The 22,150-nt window shown below is 43.7% G+C and overlaps 1 protein-coding gene across 4 annotated transcripts in view; it reads right to left on the minus strand.

Annotated features, from left to right (window-relative positions):
• Positions 1 to 736: 736 nt before the first annotated feature.
• The window catches only part of CBFA2T3 (CBFA2/RUNX1 partner transcriptional co-repressor 3), a 34,613-nt gene continuing 13,199 nt past the window's right edge, over positions 737 to 22,150 (minus strand). The window contains exons 2-11 of one of the 4 annotated variants that reach the window (XM_077288431.1): positions 16,886 to 17,032; positions 13,209 to 13,450; positions 12,053 to 12,142; positions 11,703 to 11,887; positions 10,379 to 10,614; positions 9,279 to 9,349; positions 8,637 to 8,832; positions 8,472 to 8,540; positions 7,385 to 7,570; positions 737 to 7,271 (exon numbers count right to left, since the gene is read on the minus strand). In XM_077288431.1, coding sequence (XP_077144546.1) covers positions 6,925 to 7,271; positions 7,385 to 7,570; positions 8,472 to 8,540; positions 8,637 to 8,832; positions 9,279 to 9,349; positions 10,379 to 10,614; positions 11,703 to 11,887; positions 12,053 to 12,142; positions 13,209 to 13,450; positions 16,886 to 17,006 — 1,743 coding nt within the window. In that variant the 5' untranslated portion in view covers positions 17,007 to 17,032 and the 3' untranslated portion in view covers positions 737 to 6,924. Of the gene's footprint in view, positions 7,272 to 7,379; positions 7,611 to 8,471; positions 8,541 to 8,636; positions 8,833 to 9,278; positions 9,350 to 10,378; positions 10,615 to 11,702; positions 11,888 to 12,052; positions 12,143 to 13,208; positions 13,451 to 16,885; positions 17,033 to 22,150 lie in introns of all 4 variants that reach the window. The other 3 variants (XM_077288433.1, XM_077288432.1, XM_077288434.1) reach the window with 3 other exon arrangements.

Consider the following 22,150-nt stretch of genomic DNA (forward strand, 5'->3'; position numbering starts at 1 on the left):
GTGTGGAGAGAGCCAAAAAATCATCATGATGACTGTTATTTATGGTAAACACAGGTACAGGCACATCTTCACAATGAGGGACAGGCCTTCTTGCAGATTCCATGTTACTCCCATTTTCGTTTCTTATGCTTATTGAATCCTTGCACTTGCACTGCACAGAAATAACAGTCATCATGATGATTTTTTGGCTCTCTCCACACCATTGGAACACCAAATTTGAAGCTTTTTCTTTGTCCTTTGCTCCATTTTCGTAATAATTCGATACATGCTTTGCACACTATGTGTGGTGCCCAAAACTTGTCTTGGTCCCCAAGCATAACCCCAAAATAGGCAAAATACACTTTTTTTACGAAGTCTGTTATGTTTCTTCTATGTTTTGGCAGTGTGTATTCACCACAAATGTAACAGAATGAGTCTGGATCGTTAAGACAACTTCTTCTTGATGAGTTCATGCTTTTCACTGGAAAACAGACAACAACATAAAGTTAGTGCAAAAATCAAGCTATGAACAAACTTTTAGAACACTAATTAACACAAAACTATATTGAGAACTGCTCAGTTCAAGTACTAATCCAAAGAAATTAATGAGATGATGCGTCGCATTTACCAACAAGTGCTATAAATAAGATACCAAAAATCTCAAAAACTTGAGCCAATCTGGCAAAACTGATGACATATTCAGAATCAGCACCCCAAAAATACCCTAAATTCGATGAAATATCTTTGGCACCAAAAATGCTGTTGACCAGTGTAATTAATTAATATTAATAATAAATGTTTCTGCTGATGGTGTCTATCCTTTATTCTGCTGACTTTATTGGCAAGAGGAGTGGACCAGCACTTTAAGTTCTCATTCAGGCTATGTTCACACGATGCGGTTTTTGCTGCGGATCCGCAGCGGATTTGAGGCTGCGGATCCGCATCCTTTTTCCATGCAGGGTACAGTACAATGTTACCCTATGGAAAAAAAACCCCGCTGTTCCGACGTTCCTTTTTTCCGCTCGAAAATCCGCACTGATTTTCTGCGGAAAAAAAGAAGTACCATGTCAATTCTTTCTGCGGATTCCGCAGCGGGTTTCCACCTGCACCAATAGGAAAAAGCAGCTGGAAACCCGCAGTGGAATCCGCAGTAGAAAAAGGACTGAAAACCGCAGTGAAAACCACCGCAGGTTTTGCACTGCGGGTTTCACAAATCAGGACCTGAAAAATCCGCAGCGAAAAAAGGATCGTGTGAACAAGGCCTTTGACTTCTGTGTTTCATGTACATATTCAATCTGTACTTTTTTTTACCAATAGAACATGTACGCATTATTGTCTATGGGGACTGTTTACATGTCTGTCTGCAAAAAAAAGAAAAAATGAAGACGTCCAATTTTTATATGAGCCATGGATCAAACTCGCCCATTGAAATCAATGGCTCCATGAAAAAAAAAAACGGATGGCATCAGCAAATCATGCGAATGCTGTCTGGTTTGTACCAGTGAATGGGTAGAAGAAGCTTTAAAAAAAAACATCATATAGATATATATATATATAATATTTTTTTATTTCATTTTTTTTCCTGTATGCAAAATACATATGTATTTTTTAATACATATTATATAATTCCTGTATATAATATTGCATACAGAAAAAAAAAATTGGATGCCATACTGATCGTAAAAAAATAGACCAGAAATGGATGAAAAACTCATACGACACATTAATGAACTGGATATGATTAGGACAGGTTTCTAGCCTCTGAGTATAATCCATAACATTTGCATTCACTGCGTTCAATGACAGCAAGCAGAGCTCTTGAAACTAGTGGGAAAAAAAATAATGAAAAAAAACCTTAATTTTGAATATACAATAATTAAGCTTTATTTACATGAATCCGCAAAAAAAAAAACCTACTTTGGCAGTGAAATAAAAAAAATGAACAGAAAACACAGTAATGAAATAATTTATAACAGAACTATTACAACATGAAAATTCGGAACGACCCAGATTATTTGGATTCAGGGCTGAGGCTTTGAAATGACGGAGCGGGGCTCTTGGAGGTTGGCAGTGTGACGCAGGAAGCCATCCCAGGTGCCAGGCTTGGTTTTTGGAGGCCAAAGCAAAAGATATAAGAATGAATCAAAGAGCTGCCATCTTTTAAAGCTGCGACCTCTCGGAGTCAACGCCTTGGACTGTGAGGTCCCTGTTAACTGATCCTTGGGATATCTGATTTTTTTTATTTAAAGCTGCTTTTTTATTTTTTTTAATCAGTCTGCACTGCCCAAGTCCGTTTTCCACGATGACATTTTGGTTTAAGTATGAAGCTTGGTGATCACTTTGTAGTTCCACATAGGGTCGTGAACGTAAGAGGTAGTGCAAGAGTATTAAGAAGGGCAGTAATCCGTGTTGAGATTGAAAGTCCGGCTGTTTAGATCTCCTCAAATCCACCTTATATGGCCCCGTTTGGAGGCAAGTGCATTGGATATGGGTTACAAAACAAAAAACTAAACTGGAAGTGCGAGAAAAAACATGGAAATGGACAGAACAGAAGATGCCGGGTGAGAGCCCCAAGAATACGGTAATGGGGAGAGACAGCTGCAGGAAATGAGGAAGGTGCCACCTTAAGAAACTTGGCGCCAATAGTGGGATCATACATACAGTAAGGATTAGAGAAGGATACAGCGTCTTGCTGCTATAAATACACACACACATATTTTATATATTACTTTTCATAAGATGTATAAAAAAATAAAAGTCCTTCATATCTGAATAATGTAAAGAGCTGGATGCACAGCAACACGGGGGGACGCATTTAAAGGAAAACTATCATATGTCTACGTATAATATAATATATTGTACATCATCATATTATTGAAACCATAATAATCCTCACAAGATTATCTAACATTAATATCGTTTTACCTGACGAAATGGCTCAACATGGCAATAGGTGTCTTTTGAGGTCTAAGCGCAATTTTTCAATGTGGCCAGCAGGTGTCACTCTAGGTAGTAAAATTTAGGGCACTTTTTTGCACCTTTTTTTGGCACGTCAGTTTTGAGCAAACATTGCTTCTTTTTTTTTTGCAATTTAAACAGTGGATGGAAATTATGCAGCTAAGGAATAAGTCAGTTTTATGACTTGTAATTCTAAAAAAAAAAAGCAAAAAAATGTGAAAAAAATAAGAGACAAAAATGCTATAACTACAAAAGAAAAATTAAGTTTGGCACAAATAATAGCAATGCACCCGCAAAAAAAATTCCTCTTGATGAGAAATTCCCTCCTTTCCTGAGTGAGTGGTGACCTGCTGTTGTAGAACTATAACTCTCAGCATGCTCTGGTTGCAGACCACTGCTCTTCACCGTAGATGTTATACTTTAATATTGAAGATAATACAATCTTATGACAGTTTTCCTTTAAAAGCATTGCAGATGTGAGAGGCGACGGGGGAAAATACTTGATTTTTTTTCATCGTGTGATTTGGACATCCAATCAAAAATGTCCCATGAAAATCCAGTAAATGCTGGCGCTTATACTGGTGGCTTAGATATTGCTTCACTGGTTTTTGGTTGCAACTGGGTGCTCAACTATGTACTGGGAGACATATTATTGAACCATAGTCTGACTCTATAGGGACTTTTTGGACATTTTTTTTACTTTCTATTATTATCCCCTTTTCTCTTGGTTATAGGACTGGGGTATGGATGAGCATATATAGGCCATAATACATCTATATACTAGTGGGTGCCTTATCTTAGGTGCTGCATGGAGGAGAGGGGGTTAAAGGATAATGAGACTATAGGTAATGAGCTTATTTGGAGGCTTCTCCGTCCTATAGTGATCCTTAAATGAACTCTGCTGCGGCTGGTTTGGCGCGTCCAAAATTCACAGTCCCAGTACAGGCCATGCTGTCCAGTCCGGCTACGTAGCCCAAAATCATCATCAATATGACTACGAGGCTGCTGAGTTCAGGTCAAGAGACCCATGTCTGGTCCAAAGTCAAACCGCGAGGGTCGGACATGTAAAACCGGCATTCCCAAGCTTTCTGCCCTGATTCTGCACTGCAGGGTAGGGTAAAATTAGTGGGAGCGATTGCTCTTATGGCCGGCGTCACACTGGCGTTTTAAACGGCCGAGTGCAATGCGATAAAAAATCGCATTGCACTCGGACCAATGTTCAGCTATGGGGCAGCTCCCAGCAGCCGACTTTTTGTCGGCCGTTTTCCTCGGTCCGAGACAATCGCAGCATGCTGCGATTGTCTCGGACCGAGGAAAACTCTGGGCTCCCTCGCACCCATATAAGCCTATGGGTGCGAGTGAGACAGCGCACACCACTCGGATATCATCCGAGTGCTGTGCGTTATAAGCGGACCCCAGCAATGGAGGAGATGGAGAAATTCATTTCTCCGCCTCCTCCGCAGCTGTGCTCCTATCCTCCCTGTGCGAGAGAATTCGGAGCACAGACGCGTGACACTCGGCTCCTGCTCTGCTGCGAGCAGGAACCGAGGGTCATTAGCATATCGCATCCGATGATCTCGCATCGAATGCAATACGCCAGTGTGACGCCGGCCTATTACTGTATCTCTTGGGTATTGCTAAGATACTCCAGTCCATATTGGTGCAGGACAGATCCTATTTGGCTCTGTTCACACGTAACCTTTTTTTTCCTGCAGGCTTTAGTTAGAAAATTGCAGCATAAATTACATGCATTTTTGCCGCTCATCCACTGGGAAAAACTGCATTAAAAACTTTGAAAGAACTTGACATATTGTGTAAGGTCAAAAAAATGCCAAAAAAAAAAAATATTTTGCAAATCTCATTCGTCTTACCAAAACTAAAAATGCTACGTGTGAACAAGTCCTTAGGGTCCAGTCCTGCAAAAATGCATGGAAATAGTTAGTAAAAGTTTCTTAGGATGCTTCTATGCAAAGTTTCCTCGACTCACGGTCCCGTGCGGAATACTAAAACCAGTCTTAGATCAGTGGTCTGCAAACTATGGCTATCCATCTGCTATAACTCCTAGCATCCCATGTCCAGGAATGCCTGGAGTTGTAGTCTCACTACAAGTACAGATTTGGGGAGTGTAATGGTTTCCTGTGCGGAGATCCAGTATAGATTAGGGAGACTTGATTTTTTTTCCCAGGGAGCATTGCCTGTATGTAAATGAGCTCTCCTAAAGGAAGAAAACTGTCTCTCTAGTGCCACCTACAGGTACAAACAAACAAGCCATAGAATTATATAACTGGGGATGTGGAACATCCTGCACGCACAGGACAGCTGGTAATGGAAGAATAGCAAAATGCATATGTGGTTCCTCACAGGTGGATATGCTAGATAGTATGGAAGCCTTCTAAGAAGGTAAATACATCATTTATCTACTGCCTAAAAACAGAATGGTCATGCCATGCAAAGGACCGTCTAACAAAACGGTCGTTGCTTGGCCTAAGTGCTATGAATTCTTACTAATACAGCGGAAAGCCGCCACAAATATTGTAAAGAAAGGACATCACAATTACGTTAATGGTTCAGACGGCCGCATTGTGGGACTCCAGCCTAATGTTGCATGTGACGGTCCCATGCACGGACTGTCCGCGGGTCTACTGCGGACGTCCTGCGAAAAACAAGATGTGTGAATGTGGCATAAGTGAAATTGGAAATACTTTGCTCCTCCCCATGTATTACAGGAGAGGGTAAGCCCCACCCATGAGGAACCATGATAAAGCAATCTTAGCTGTTTCTACCCGCACATTTAGAAAAAAAAACCCTAATGAAAACTTCTACGAACTGTTGGCCATGCCATGACATTCCCACCCGGGTTATACTTAGGTAGTTGAACGCTGCATAATGATAGTTCTTCTTTTTTAGGGTTCAATTGGGCAAATTTTGTCCTGGCAACAATGCACCCCGCTGACAATGTGGCATTGTCGGTAAATTACTGTCTATCGGATTGGAGCACAGTTGCCTGGAAAAATGTAATTTGGAGAATACGTCGGATGATTTTTAATCTCTTCTATCGTACTTTTTGGGTTGATCTTATCTGACGCCCATATTTTTTTAGTTTTTTACAAATATATAAATTTGCAGCTGACATCCCGTCCATCAGTAGCCTTGCACTTTTTATATTGCACTCATGTCCCCTGCATGGGATTTTTTTCTGTTTTGCTTTTATAAATAAAAAATAATAAAAAAAAAAACTGTACAATTTACCCTCCCCCCCCCAAAAGTGGGCAAAAAAAGTCTGTGATCCAGGATGGGAAGGGTCCTGGGTTCACTTCCCACCAGTCCCCCAAAATTTGACGTGTTAACTGCAACAATCCAATAAATATTCCATTCAGTGATTCTCCACACTTTTGACACAGAGACGAGAAGAACAGGGGTGTAGCAAAAAGACGCTTATACACAAGATCTCAATGTCAGTCTGAACAGGGCAAGAAGACGTGTCTTTTTTGGGGGTAGGGGCGTCTTTTTTTTCCTCCCTTCTCAGACGATCCAAGAGCTGGACAAGAAAGCCTCCTGGACGGCTGAGCAACGCGAGAAAAACGTACAATAGGAGAGGAAGATCCGAGTGTTCTCTGCAGGTGACTCCCTCCGCTCCTCTCGCCATGACGGACCAGGCTTTGGCAGGGCTGGAAATGTTTGGGTTAGGGTTTCATTTTTGGGATTTCTTTATAAGAGGTGTTCTCGGTGTCTGACATTTCTTGGCTGTCTAGCAAGGTAGTTTCATTTGTACATTTATGTTATTTTTTTTTTTTGGGATTTCAATTAGGTTTAAAGCCAAAGATATGAGTGTAGTTTTAGGTAAAATAATTCCCGCACCCCCATAAAGTTTGCCTCCTCTAGAAAAAAAAGGAAGGGTACGGCTTTTCTACGGTGATCAATTCCATTCCATACCGGCACAGCCTCTTACCCACCCAGAGGCGGAAGCAACAAGGGGCAGGGAGGTCTTCACAGAATTGGAGGAGAGGCCCGTTGGCGGGCCTGTTGGGTGCGGGCTAGCCGCGTGGTTGGTCTGATGGCTGATATTGTATCATCCGTTAGCGAGAGGCGGTATCCAGCAGGAGAGGTGTAGCAGGGGTCCCGGAGCGAGAGGCTGAACTGCTGGTGGTGGGACTGGCAGCAGGTGTGGCGGGGTTGGTTGGTGCTGGCTGTACGCTGGGTGGGTGATGCAAGGGTTGGCCACAGATATGATGGTGTTTCTCCCAGTCTTTGTGTTGGCAGAAGGAACCGCAATATCGCGCAGTGTTGCAGCCGCTGCAGGTCTCGCTTGCTTTCCGGCCGCAATTCCAACAGCTCTGTGCAGGAAACGAAATAAAAAATGGAGAAAAAATTGACAAATCAATTATACTTCACAGGATCGCAGTCTATAAAAACCCAATTATTCCACGCGCTACGGCCGTTACCTCACTTGAGTCTTCCTGTTGATTGATGACGGACACGGCATCCTCTGACGCTTGACGCTTTGCTTCCGCCAAGGCTCGTTCCATCTTGGCCCTCTCTAAAGTGATGAGGTCGTGAGCCTTGCGTTCCGCTTCGGACACAGCTTTCTGGAGCTCCGACATGGCCTGGCGTTTGACTTCGTTCACCGCCTCCTCTGTGCGGGCAGAGAGACAGCTCAGATGGGAAGATGAGCCCTGAGAGGTGGGGGGGACTCAGGTATAGGAGGGGTTTAAACATTTAAGTATATACCCTACGATACAACTTTTATATGTAAACATTTCATTATTGTAATGACATCGTATACAACAACCATGACGTATTACAGAAGACTAGTAGACTAATCGCCGATATCGATGGGTTCAGCCGACGATCTACTGTGTATGAGGGCAACTCTTGTCAATTTTGGACAATGTAATCCCATTGTTCTCCCTGACATAAGCAACTGGCCGACATGTCAGAGATAGAGAACATGGCGCCCACCTGAACGACCGATCCTTGGTATGAGAGTGTCGGCTGAGAGCCATCGTTCGGCCAACAACCGTCTAACGTCTATAGCCAGCTTTATTCTCTAGCCTTTATCTAGGGCCCAATTTGCAATCTAAGTGCCCCTTTGTAAATAATATACAACACACACGATGGAAGAAGGATAGTGGAGGCAAACACAAACGACTGGGGAAAAAAATGAGATTCCCAATCATGGCATATCTACAAGATACGCCATGGATGTATTTTAGTCAAGGAGACGCTCAACTATCTCCAGAACAAGGTGTCATCACGAAGACAGCCACCATTCACATTCATCAGTATGGGCACACATCGGGACCCTTCTTGAAGGTCTATCCATTTTCAACGGGACTACTTGACACTAGACTTGGTAAGAAAAGGAACGCAGCATCGGTCGGCCATGCTCCATTCTAATGAGGATAACTGTGCTCCTTTTTGCCGATCGGTGCGAGTCTAAACTGTTTGACCCAAAACGATCAACAAGTTGACAATGTTACACTTATTTTCCCTCATTTGTCCTCTCCCTGATGTCCTTGGAGCTGATAACTCACCTGCCTTTCTCCAGATCTCTTCCGGCATATACCCGGCTGGCGTCCTATGTAGGAATTCCCTTGAGGGTTCTAAAAGGGTGGAAAAAAATGGCATAAAATAAGTGCACAAGTCTAAAGAGTTTCCTTGGTTCCGCAACCATTCCCACAGATGTCATTACTTCTTACCTGCCGGGGAGGACTCGGTGCTAGAGGAACTGCTCAGATGCCTTGCCGGCTGAGCCACACTCTTCTTCAGGTCCTCGGCATCGCTGTATCGGCGTACCCAGTGGTTAAGTTCCTCTCTGTCTGCTTCTTGGCAGCGGCGGAGGACGGTCAGTGAACGTCGTGTTTTTTCCACCATATCCATGATGCAGTTTAAGAGCTGGAAATAAATGGTAATAATCACTGCGTTGAAAGGGTGAAAACTAGTTATCACTTATCCATAGAGGGTTTCTGACTGCTTGGACCGGCACTTTCGGGTAGAGATCGACAGTGTGCATGCGCAACCACTCCATTCATTATCTATAAAGCTGCTTTTTTCGGTAGAATGAATGGAGCGATGATCGGTGCCTCTTGTGCCGATAGGTGCAGATCCCATTGGTGATAAGTAAGTTATAACATGTTTTCACTAGACTAACCGCCTTAATAATTCCGTCATGGTGCATTTACCAGATATGGTATTCAAGGGGAATTGAATATGTGGGACTCTGATCCCTGGGTTGGACAAAACATAGCAGTCTATTTACGCGTCTAGAAGACGGATTATTTTTTTTTTTGTGTAGTAGTATCACTTTCCCTTTAATACCGCCATTGACTTTGCCCACTCACGTTGTTGAGATGCTTCCATTCCTCCGCCCACTCGCGCTCTGTCAGCCTATGATCAATTACTTCATGCACAGCTGAAACATGAAAAAAAAACAAGCTGGTTAGAATAAAATCCTTTAACAATTATGTTTGTTTTCCCACATCCTTGGAAGAAGACATATGGGCGAATTGCACAAGCACATTTATATCTTCTGGCAATGCATACCGGCAAAAAGTAGTGAGCAATCACTTTGTATGATGGGGGTGTGATCGCACTATGCTCTAGTCGTGATCGCCCCAGTACACAGCTTGTAGGCAGGACGGTGGGGGGCACGGATCATAGCGATGTACGAGCCACACAGCGCGATGGTGAGATCACACCGTATTATTATTGGCAAGTATAGATTCCTTCTGACACTGTATGCTGTAACTCCAAGGTTGCCTAAACACCTTTAATAGTGTCCGTGCCCCCACGGGCATGAGAATTGATGCAGGGTAATAATCCATTGCCAAATGCTTTAGGTGGTGGATTATTTCCTTTGAAAACAAAAGGATTGGGCATGTTGAAATTCAACATGCCCAATCCTCCCCCCACGACGAAATGGCTGCATGAGATGAATATGATCTTGTGTATGTAACATGACTGTCAATCGAGAGAACCGATGGGAAGGATCTCCTCCAGTATCATTCGCTGATATTTGGTGGCAATCAACCTTGGCTCATAAAGGATGTTGAGACCCCATCTTTGATGTCATGTGCCCTACTACATTAAATGGGTTGTTTTTTAAAAGAAGTTATCATTTCTATGGATTGGTGGGAGTCCGAGCGCTATACCCTCCACTGAATGAGACACTTTTCTCCCCGTTATAATGGGGTGCCCGACAGCTGCATCACACATTCTCAGAAGTGAAGCGCTATGCTCTGTAGTCCTATAGAAAATGAATGGAGAAGTGGTCGAGCATGACCATTACTACTCCAGTTCAAACTGGATAAAGGTGCCCCTTTCTGATAATCAGTTGGGGTCCCAGCGATCGGACCCCCAACAATCTGTAAGTGACCACATATAAACTTTTCTTTACCAGGCAACCCCCTTAAGTCTGAGCACTCGGCATCATCTCCCTTACCTGCCTGTCGGTGACGTTCTCGCATCTCCCGTGGATCTGTGTGTCGGTAGTGGTGGGCAAGCACCATGTCCTCTAAGCGATAGTGCTGAGTCGGTGGGGGTGTGGGATGTGGGAGGCCATTGGTGGGTGGGTGAAGAAGCCCATTACTAGGACTGTATCTTTGTGCTGGACTTGTGGTGCATGGACGCTTGGGGAGGTGATCCGGATGGAGACCTTCCTGCGCACTCTCTTTGGTCCTGATGGTGAAGAAAAACATAATTATTCCTTTTTAATAACACATGCTCCTCTGCCTTTTTCTTAACAGTCCACAACAGAAGTCAATTAGATCTTTTCGCAAAGTCCCATCCATAGAAATTTCCTTACTGGCTCTGAAAGGGACATCCAAGAATCACAGGGGTGGACAAAACAGATTATTTGGCATTGGAGGTCTTAAGGAATATAACCCCGTGTGTATGTACCGATCTAATGTTTTAGATTAAAGATTAACTAATTGTTAATTTTTTAAGCACTTTATTTGGCTGCAGATCTTTGGAATCTGAGTACTGAGCCCTCCATTGATTGCTCAAATAACCACTGAGAAGATGGAGTAGACGACTGAGAAGATGGAGTAGACCACTGAGAAGATGAAGTAATGAAGTAGACTACTGAGAAAATGTAGACTACTGAGAAGATGGAGTAAACTATTGAGAAGATGGAGTAGACTACTGAGAATATGGAGTAGACCGCTGAGAAGATGGAGTAGAACGCTGAGAAGATGGGAGTAGACCACTGGGAAGATGGAGTAGACTACTAAGAAGATGGAGTAGACCACTGAGAAGATGGAGTAGACCACTGAGAAGATGGAGTAGACCACTGAGAAGATGGAGTAGACCACTGAGAAGATGGAGTAGACCACTGAGAAGATGGAGTAGACCACTGAGAAGATGGAGTAGACCACTGAGAAGATGGAGTACACCACTGAGAAGATGGAGTACACCACTGAAATGATGGAGTACACCACTGAAATGATGGAGTACACCACTGAAATGATAGAGTAGACTACTGAGAAGATGGAGTACAAATTCAGTAGAAAACCTATGACTCCTAATAGGTCCGTACTCTGCTCTGTGCACTTTGTCTGGCAAGAGCAAGTGTACAGTGGACTTTTGAGCAATCGTTGGGGATCTCAGGACCAGGACCCCCATCAATCTGCAGGCAATTAATGTGCCTGAAAAATATATATATAAAAAAACTGTTTAAAGTTTCCACGATTAAACCAGATCAGATAAGGGATCATCCGTTGGAGGAAGAGGCACAAGCCGTTGTTTTGTTGGGGATGCTGTACCTGTCAGGTGTCCTCCTTTTGCCGTTCTCATTCACTTCCAGTAAGATCTCAGAAGAATCGCTCGGAGAGCTGCTGACACTGGTGTCCAGGAGGAGCTGTTCATGTTGTGCTAAATACTGTGCAGGACTTTGCTTTGCCAGGCGAGCACAGTGGAGAAGCTCCCGCTGCAGTAATGGGAGGTTAGCCTACAGAAGAAAGGATAGGAAGCCTATAATTTCGTGTCCTTCAATACTAGGAGGCTGCAGTCAGCACAGAGAATTTCGAGGAAGCGGCTGAACCCGGCAATGGGATCACACATAAATGGGTCTCTTAATAATTGGATATCCTATGGATGCTCCTATTGGCTATACCTTAAGAAAAGGGATGACAAAGGGACGGAGAGGAAAGTTGGTGGCTTCTTGCAGCTTCGAATGGAACTCCTCAATTGTAAGAGTAGAATTCTGCAAGAAAAGGATAAAAAATATACAAAGTTTACTCCGCTGCTTCCACATTTGTATTCTCTCTCTATTTGTAAGGAATAAAATGGGTTATCCACCTTTGGAAATATTTCATATTTTTTACTTAAATGCATGTATTTAGGTCTGCAAATAATTTTTGCAGTTGGGTTTCATTAAAAATTTTGCATTGTTTGGCTTTTATAGGTTGTTGGTTTCGACTGCACGGTCAACCTTTATGTGGACTGCGGTCATAAATTAGCTAAGAGGAGCTCAGAAAAAGACAGATAGAAGAGTGACCAACTCTCTCGTCATTCAATCTGAATAAGCTCGCTGACAGATCCTCAGTAAACTCACTCTGTAGCCAGCAATAGAACGCAAACGGTGCAAAATGGTAGCGATTTTTGCCCCCAAATGCATGTATTTAATTAGAAAATACCTGCTCATAGGAGATAATTTTAGGACAATCTAAGACAATAATAAATTTATTAAGTGGCATGCATCTTTTATCTGTATATGCAATAAGTATAAGTTTGCCCAAACTTTTCTCTGTAGGCGCTTTCGCACACATCATTTTTTTTTTCCAAAAGAAGCAGTATTTTGGGGAATTTTTGTAGCAAAAAAGGCTGAATATAATCATTTTTCCACCCTTTATTTGCATCCTTTTGGGTCGCTGCCATTTTTTACCCAAATGCGGTGTTTTTTTTTCATGCCTTTTCCCATAAGTTTTCTATAGGAAAAAAAAACACGTAAAAAAAGCTTGTAAAAAAATGCATGAAATTCATAGAAAAAAATGCTGCACAAGTCAAACAAACCAAAGAATTGAAAGCTGCAGATTAAAAAAAAAAATTAAATAAAAATAAATGCGGCAATTCTCCAATACAGCCAGGGGAAAAAAAACAAGTGTGAGCATGAGATTTCTGAAATCTGTAAAGTGTAAAAAGCAGCTTTAAATTTGCATTAAAGAAAAAAAAGCAGGAAACAATAAAAAAGGAAAAAAGAAAAACAAACTGCTGTATGTGAACAAAGCCTAAATCCAGTGTGGGATGCAGTTTTTCAATCTTGCACTTACCACAAGCCCGAGCACCAGTGCACGCACGCGTTCCCCGATCTCTGGAGATATGTCGCTGCCAAACTGCTGCAAGGTGGTAAGGAAGCGCTTGAGTTTGCTGAGCTGACGTGCCCCGCAGGCCGGGGGCAACTGCTGATTGGTTAATGCGGCAGAGGATGATGCTGAGGGTCCATTGCTGAAACCATTGGGGGTTGAGGGGGCTCCATTGATGGCGGTGGGAGAGTGGCTGCTCCCGTTCATCACTGTAAGGAAGAGTCATTAAGGATTATTACTGCACAGTTGCACAACCCGACGTGATATTTATAAACCACACATTGCATTCCAGCCCTTGTCACCCCGCAGTTGTGTTGACCAGACGAGCCCACCACCCGAAATCCCACCCAAGATGCATATCTTATACCCAATCTTATTTCTATTCTAAATAATCTCTCTCCAAATGCCAGTGCACGACTGAACGGCTGCTTTGTATTAAATATCATAATATAAAAAAAATGGAAAAATTAAATGTCATAATATGAAAAAAATGCAAAAATTAAATGTCATAATATAAAAAAATGCAAAAATTAAATGTCATAATATAAAAAAAAATATGCAAACATTTTTAAAAAGTGCATAATATTTTGGTTTGCTTTCAATCACGTCTACGAAAGATTTCATTGCAGGGAAAATAACAAATTGAATTGACTACCTGAATTTTGTCCAATTGCAGAAAACAAAAATTCACTCTTTTTCCTTGATGCATCCTATCCATATTACACTCCTACGCCAGTGCAAACCCAAGTTTTCTGCCATTTGATATGCATGCAACAGGATCGTATACAATAGACGAGGCCTCAGGTACAAGAGCGTTCATGGTCTCTTACCTTTCCCGGTGTCTCACCCCTATCTATATTGCGGTCTGCTCTCCGAGCACTGACACACTGGCACCGAGTGCAAATGGAGGGGCAGCCCACGAAAGAGCAGCCCAAAATAACCGCATGCCCACAAATGACAGGTGGGATCCCAAAGTGACACAGGGTATGTGTGTGTGTGTGTGTCCGTCTCACATGCTCTCTATGTATTAGAGCTGCACGGGGGATAAATGTAGAAAACAGACTGTATACAGAACGTCAAAAATCCATTGCGGCCGCCGCACAATAATAAACACAAACGCGTGGATTACAGGCACAAAAAACACACACATTAGGGACATGGATTACGGACACGCATACACACATGCATCTGTTCCTATTCAGCTTAAACTAAAACCCATCAGATCAGAAGCTTCCACGACCCAACATCTAATTAGACAGCATCTGGCCAAAGATGGCAAAAAGCTCATGGACCTGTCGAGAGACAACGCTGCAAAGTACACGAGTCATAATCGTGGAGAAGGGACCAAAAATGCCAATGTGCCCATCAAAACTGGACCAAGGCACCAAGAATGGAGTGCCCAGGAGAAGCGACAGCCATCATTAGGAAAGGCTTTTGTTAATGGAACCATTTGTGGCCAAATCTTAAAAAATTGCCGAAGAGGGCGAGCAACCAGAAGATAGACAGCACAGCAAAGACACCATGAACCATGAAAATATCAGAATGCCAACCAAAAGACAGGATTTTCTGGAGATTGATTCACTTTCTTATGTGGTCAACATGGCCACCAGGAGACCATATGAAGGCACTTAAAAGGGTTGTCCAGTTCAGACATCTTATCATCATATGCCCTAGGGAATTCTGGGGTAATAGCAGGGCTGTGGAGTCGGAGCCCATTTTGGTAGAGTCGGAGTCGTTGTCATGGAAATGTCAGAAGTTTGGCTTACCGACTCCACAGCCCTGGTAGGGCTGTGGAGTCGGAGCCCATTTTGGTAGAGTTGGAGTTGGAGTCTGTGTCATGGAAATTGAAGAGTCGGAGTCTGAGTTGGAGGTTTGGCTTACCGACTCCACAGCCCTGGGTAATAAGAGGCAATTTCTGGCTCTGAAGAACCTATCCTGTCCAACATTACACAGGTAAGACATTATTTTGAATGGGCAGTGTGTAATGCCTAATTTTACCTGTGGGTGCACTATAGGGAAGCCAAAGACCCTTCCAACAAGCATTGGCGTTTGTTCGAAAGCAGAGGACACTTTTAATAATAATTGTAGAATTATTCCGCATATATTGAGTCATCACCAATTATATAAGCATACCTATTTTGCAAAAGATAAGCAGCAATGCCAAGTAATCCCAACGGTCCTATACTTCTGTCATGACTGAAGATGGGTTAGAGGACAGTCAGTCACCGGTCTTGAAACTGCTTCCTCCATTAAAGGCTGTTTTCCCACTTTCATAGATGGATATCGTCAGATAATACTTGTAAATACAAGCACTTTTGCAATTTACTGATCATTAAAATTTGCAGCCTTTCTTGAGATATTGACTTTTATTTTGTTTACAGCTCGTTGCCTAGGAGACCGACCACCACCTCGGTCAAGCTTGTAAGCACTGCACTGTTGCTAGCTGGGATTAGGAGGTAACTAATCACTAAGCACTGTTGCTCCAGGGATTCTGGACAGCTTCAAAATGGTGCTTATAAGCTCAAAAAAAGCTTGTAAGCACTGCACATATTCTGCTGTCTAGCAGCAGTAGTCGGTCTCTAAGGTAACGAGCTGTAAACAAAAGAAAAGTGTTAATATCTCAAGGACCAGTTGTAAATTTTAATAACCAGTAAATTGCAAAATTGCTCTTAGTTACAAGCACTGTCTGGTAATACCTATTTACGAAGATGGCAATAACCCTTTAAATTACCTACTAGTATATACAGTAGAGGAAAGGAACTGTCGTGTGAGCTAGCTCTCCCGTTTTGTCCTAGTTTGGGAGTATACCGGCTGTTCTAGCTTGCTGTTTCTGTACATGCCTTAATTAAAAAACGGTGGCTTCAAACTGATTGCAATTTACCCTTCACTAAGGACGTAATAACATGATGTTTACAAGGATCGGACCCGTCACACACGAATGTAGTAGATGTGATTACGGTTCAGGGGGCATTTTATGTGCCACTTGGCACACAATCCATCCAACTCTCATCTGTCCAACTTTCATCCACGCTACTCTCATCCATCCGACTCTCATTCGTCCGACTCTCATCTGTCCGACTCTCATCCGTGCAACTCATCTGTCCAACTCTCATCCACTCTACTTTCATCCATCCAACTCTCTTTCTTCCAACTCTTTCATCCAACTCACAACCATCCAATTCTTATCTATGCAACTCTTATGTATCCAACTCTCATCCATTTCTTATCCATGCAACTCTGACCCATCCAACCCTCTTCCATCCAACCCTCTTCCATCCAAACCTCTTCCATCCAACCCTCTTCCATCCAAACCTCTTCCATCCAAACCTCTTCCATCCAACCCTCTTCCATCCAAACTTCTTCCATCCAAACCTCTTCCATCCAACCCTCTTCCACCCAAACGTCTTCCATCCAAACCTCTTCCACCCAACCCTCTTCCACCCAATCCTCTTCCATCCAACTCTCATCCATGGGACGTAGTCCGATGATGCACGTTACTTTTTTGGCAGACCCAGTGGAACCATTTCCTTACGCCTGTGTAGAAATGTAGGTAGAAAGACTCTTTTTTTACCAACTGATTTGTAAAAATCCTAAAGAAATATATTTCTTTAGAAGAAGAAGAAAATGCTGTAGAGCCATCTCACTTGTGCTCGGGGTGAAGGAGGAGTTGCGGTTGGCCCCCTGGCTCAGGGCAGGTGACGGAGGGGGCATGTTGGGCGGAGTGGTCCTTGTCTGGGTCTTCACATCAGCCGGGGAGTCTGGCATTGTAATGACTGTATTGTAGAATTTGCCTGTGAAGAAGAAGAAGACAGAGGCATGAGTCAAAGGATGCTCGGAGGATTTACATCATCACCTGGAGAAAATGAATCCACAAAGTATGTCAGGCGGGATGATGGCTAGAAATTACCATTCAGGTGGAGCGCGGCGGAGGCGGAGACCAAGGGACAAGACAGAACGCAGCAGTTAAAGCTATTCCCAAACACCTGCTGTCAGGATCAGCTGTGCCCCCTCCGTTACCCTCCCTCGCTCTGCTATTATTAACCCTTGCCTGGCTGCTGGCGCTCCATTCCTTTGCCAGCAGTACAGTCTTGAGGGTTCACTGCAGTTTGAGAGCTGAGGACAGGTGTGCGGCAGCTGCTTGGATCTATCCTGCTCTTCGATGTAACTCTGGCCAACACCAAAGATGGGAACATAGGGCAGGAGACAGGAGGGGAGAAGTTTGCCAGGGGCAGCCCTTCGCCTACAGCCTTAACCCATTCTTGGCTGCACCGAAAACTGGGTCTCCCTAGAGTTCCTGACCAAAACGCGTTGTGTCTGTATTGTGTTGCATGCGCCCATGGAGAGGTCACCGCAGAACATGGGACTGTGTCCCTAGTGTTCCCTCCCGGAGTCCATCTCACTCCTGTTTAGAGAAATCATTTCTCACTACTGGGATTGCTTTTGCACTGGGTTTTTGACAGATCCCTGGAAAACTCCAAGCTCCCAGTGCAGGCTCCAGCCAGGAACTCTCCTCTCCTCAGATTATTTTTATTTGCTCTGTAATGGACTGCAGCTGGACAGAACCTGACATCTGGATTCCATCACCCGCCGCCTGGGCAGCCACAGAGCTCAGGCTCCTTGCATACTCACATCTCTACAAATGTGCCACATGCACAGAGAAGGAAGGAAGGAAGGAGCGAGCGCGGGGGAAAAAAAAGAGAGGGCACCTTCCATCTGTGCCACGCAATCAACCAGAAGTTCCTGCAGAGCCCTGCCAGCTGAGTCTTACAGTTTTGCGCGCAGCTGAAGCGACACCAGTAGCCTACATCTGCTCAGACTGGACACAACATGGCTCGCAGCTGCCTCCGCACAATGAGAAGAACAGTGAGAAATTCATTTGGCAGCCATGAAAAATATATGTCAATTACATGTAAAAAAAAACGTGTTGGGGTCCAGCTGCCCAGAAGAAGTGGTGTCTGTGCCAAATTACTCATTTTTATTACACTTTTTTTTTCAATGGTATAAGTTACATACTGATCCCAAAAGGATAACAAAGTTAAACAAGCCTCCCCATTTGCAGGAACTGTTTCGGGGTTCTTGCCCTTCATCAGTGCAAAGTACCGGACTGGTTGGCTGGGTGAGAAGCCTTTGATGAAGTCTAGATATTGCGGCTGAAGGTCCACCTACCGCAATGGCCAATTGACGCACATTTTTTTTCAGAATCGTGCAACCGCGTTGACACTGCACTGTGCAACACCATCTGGCCGGCCGTACACTCCCGTGCTAACCGAGAGCTTTGCACTTTAAAGCTTTTATCGCATCTTTTTCTGCTTGGTTATGGCCAACATGGCTTCCATTAAAGCTCCTATGTAGGAAATAACCCAGACCCTCATGACATATATACACATTGCTGAACATTTGGTTAAATCTGTAGATTAAAGCATTTTATATGATAAAATAAGCAGTGAAAATCCGCACGGGAATGAGCACTCGACTGATTTGAAAATACGCGACAGGTTCTCATTTTCCAAAGAAAAACGGACATATATAAGAAATGGCTAAAATACTCAGGCCATAAAGTACTAAAGTCATGCACTCCTACCTTCTACAAGGACCATCGGATAAGCCAGGAACATAAAGACCGATTCATCGCCGCATTTTCGCCACTTTTTTGCATGAATGATTCCCATTTAGTGACTTTTGAATTTGCGACAGATTCATCAAAACTTTTTTTTTCTTTTTTTAAAGTTATTTTTGGTTATTAATTCAGAAATTATGCACATTTTGCAGATTTTTAACATCAATGTGACTTTTCCAGATGTTTTCACCTGATTCTGTCAAACTTTTTAAAAACTTGCAAACTTTTTTTGTACAAATCTAATGCAGGCGGCCCCTGGAGTCATTTTTTTATTTATACGCCACAAGTTTTTGTGCAGAAGAAGAGACTTTTTGCTCTAAAAAGGCGCAAACAAAGTTAGAGACAAAACTAAAAAAGCATTTTTGACTTTGTGAAAAATTCACGAACTTCTTGAAGAATTTGGCAAACAAATACCACAAAATAAAAAAAGAGAAATGACTTACGAAAATCCAGCAAATTATGAATTTGGGCCATAGTTTTTGCTTCACATCTGTTACTACTTAGTAGTACATGTGACAGGTCCACATTATGAATGAAAGGTAGGAAAAAATAGGTAAAAAAATGCACATTAATGTCAAATAATCTCATTAATTCCTGAAGAATGAATGGTTGGAATAGCAGTTTATTCCAAAACGTCCGTCCTGTACTGTGTGGATTTGACAGATCGACCCTATTACATGAAGATGTGAGGAAGCAGTAGAAAAGAGGAAGAAAATTAACCATATTAATGCAAACAAGTACACGGGAAGAGGAAGAGAGAGCGTGAGAAATGGAGATGTGCTGGGATCATACAACCATCTGACAGAGGGTGAAAAATGACCAAAAGGGAGCGTGGGAGGAGAGCAAGGGTTAAAAGATTCCCCCCATAATCAGTCCCAGTCCATGCTCTTTAAATGGCTGGAAATGCAGAGCAGATGTTGGGAGGCTGATCCGAGCCAGAGCCAGCCCTGCTCCTAAATAAAGTAAAGTATTCCTGAAATTCAGGACTTAAAGCCCCGCCAAGAACAACTCCAGATAAGACCCTGAGACACTGGGCTCCATCTGGTCTGTGTTATGGAAACACTCAGTGCAGCTGGGAGCCAAAGATCGGAGCTGGGAAAGAAAGAATGCGCATCTTGTAATGGTGAAGACCAATACCTGCACACATGTCCCGATACACGCCGGCTTAAAGGATAATTCCACCCATAGAATATTTACACATTGATACGACCTGCATTCATGTACATATAATTCCAGAATTAGGGACTGTTTGAAAAGTAACAGCTTCTATGTCCCCTTTTTAAAGATCTGAAAAGTAAGGCTTTGCACAACGTGATGCTTTGCACAAGAGTGGTGTACTCAAACTTGGAAGCCACACCCAGAGTAGGAGGTCAGGCCCACCTAGAGTAGGAGGTCAGACACACCTAGAGCAGAAGGTTAGGCCCACCTAGAGTAGGAGGTCAGGCCTACCTAGAGTAGAAGGTCAGGCTAACCTAGAGTAGGAGGTCAGGCCACACCTGGAGTATGGGGACAGGCCCACCTAAGGTAGGAGGTTACCCTCACCTAGAGTAGGAGGTCAGGCCCACCTACAGTAGAAGGTCAGGCCCACCTAGAGTAGGAGGTCAGGCCCACCTAGAGTAGGAGGTCAGGCCCACCTAAAGTAGGAGGACAGACCCACCTAGAGTAGGAGGTCAGACCCACCTAGAGTAGAAGGTCAGGCCCACCTAGAGTAGGAGGTCAGGCCTACCTAGAGTAGAAGGTCAGGCTAACCTAGAGTAGGAGGTCAGGCCACACCTGGAGTATGGGGACAGGCCCACCTAAGGTAGGAGGTTACCCTCACCTAGAGTAGGTGGTCAGGCCCACCTACAGTAGAAGGTCAGGCCCACCTAGAGTAGGAGGTCAGGCCCACCTAGAGTAGGAGATCAGCCGCATCCAGAGAAGGAGGTCAGCCATACCTAGAGTAGGAGGTCATTTCCACCTAGTGTATGAGGTCATTTTCATCTAGTGTAGGAGGTCAGGTTCACCTAGTGTAGGTGTTCAGGCCCTCCTAGTGAAGGAGGTCAGGTCCACCTAGAGTAGAAGATCAGGTCCGCTCAGAGTAGGAGGTCAGGTCCGCCCAGAGTAGGAGGTCAGGTCCGACCAGAGTAGGAGGCCAGCCTCACCTACAGTAGGAGAGCTCTTTCTGCCAACTGGCCTTTCTTAAAGAGAACCCATCACTAGGTTTGGGGCCACTAAACCACTAGCTTGTTGTTATGCTGCTTGGGATTAACATTCCAAATATGCCCATCTCAAAACCGCCCATTTTGGCATTAAAGGTTTTCCCTCTACTTGAAAAGTTATTGTCAATGAGCACAGGGTGGGGTGATAAAAAAAAAAATTATACTCATCTCCCGAGCACTCAGTACTGTGCAGTCCACGGGTTCCGGGGCTTCAAGATCTGCAGGGAATATCGCGTGACCACTGCAGCGAACTAATTGCCACTGATCACATTCTGACTGCTGACTGGCTGCAGCATTCACATGATGCCCCCTCAAGAGCATGGGATTATTTTTTATCTTAACCCAATCTAGTCTCAATCACAATAACCTTTAAATAAGGCAAACCATTTTAGGCCTCTTAGGTGTCCAGGGGCAGTGGACATGTGCATTGTGCAGAAAAAGCCAAGGTTACTAAACCTGACATATTGGTGGTGTCGTGGCCTCGAACCAAGTGTTTTCTATGGGTTTTTTTCACAGCGCCCCTACTGTCTATGGCTGTTTTTGGTATTACAGTTCATCCCTATTCAACTGTAATAAGGTTGAGCTGAAATCTACGACATAGACCATGGACTCCGGGGGCAGGATTTTAGGATTTGGTGCAGATAAATATTTTCATCCTACTTTACGAAGTATCTCACCCGGCCAACTACAAGAACTCAGTCTACAGATAGATGCCTCCGATATGGAGCTTCTCATACACATCACGTAGCTGTCAGCCGAACAATCATTCAGCCAACAGCTATCTGCCCTAAACACAGTGACATTCGGCTCCGCTGATGGCTTCTGTGATGGAGCCACTGCCAGAAAACTAAAGTGTTAAAAGCCAGTCCTGACTATCCTTGGCTCCGCTCCCTTCTCCTGGATCCGCTGCCCTCTGTTGCGATTCACATCAGGTTTTGCTGGTTGCCCAGCCAGGATCTATAACATCATCTCCCTAGACCTATTTAAGGCCTATTGGGGCACACACCTGTGTCTTGGGATTGAGACAATAGTGTTCCTTGTTTGTGTGCTCCATTATCTATTCTAAACTGTTTCAATTCACATCCATCCCTACT

The sequence above is a fragment of the Ranitomeya variabilis genome, chromosome 2, assembly GCF_051348905.1.
Source record: "Ranitomeya variabilis isolate aRanVar5 chromosome 2, aRanVar5.hap1, whole genome shotgun sequence".
NCBI classification, from domain to species: Eukaryota; Metazoa; Chordata; class Amphibia; order Anura; family Dendrobatidae; genus Ranitomeya; species Ranitomeya variabilis.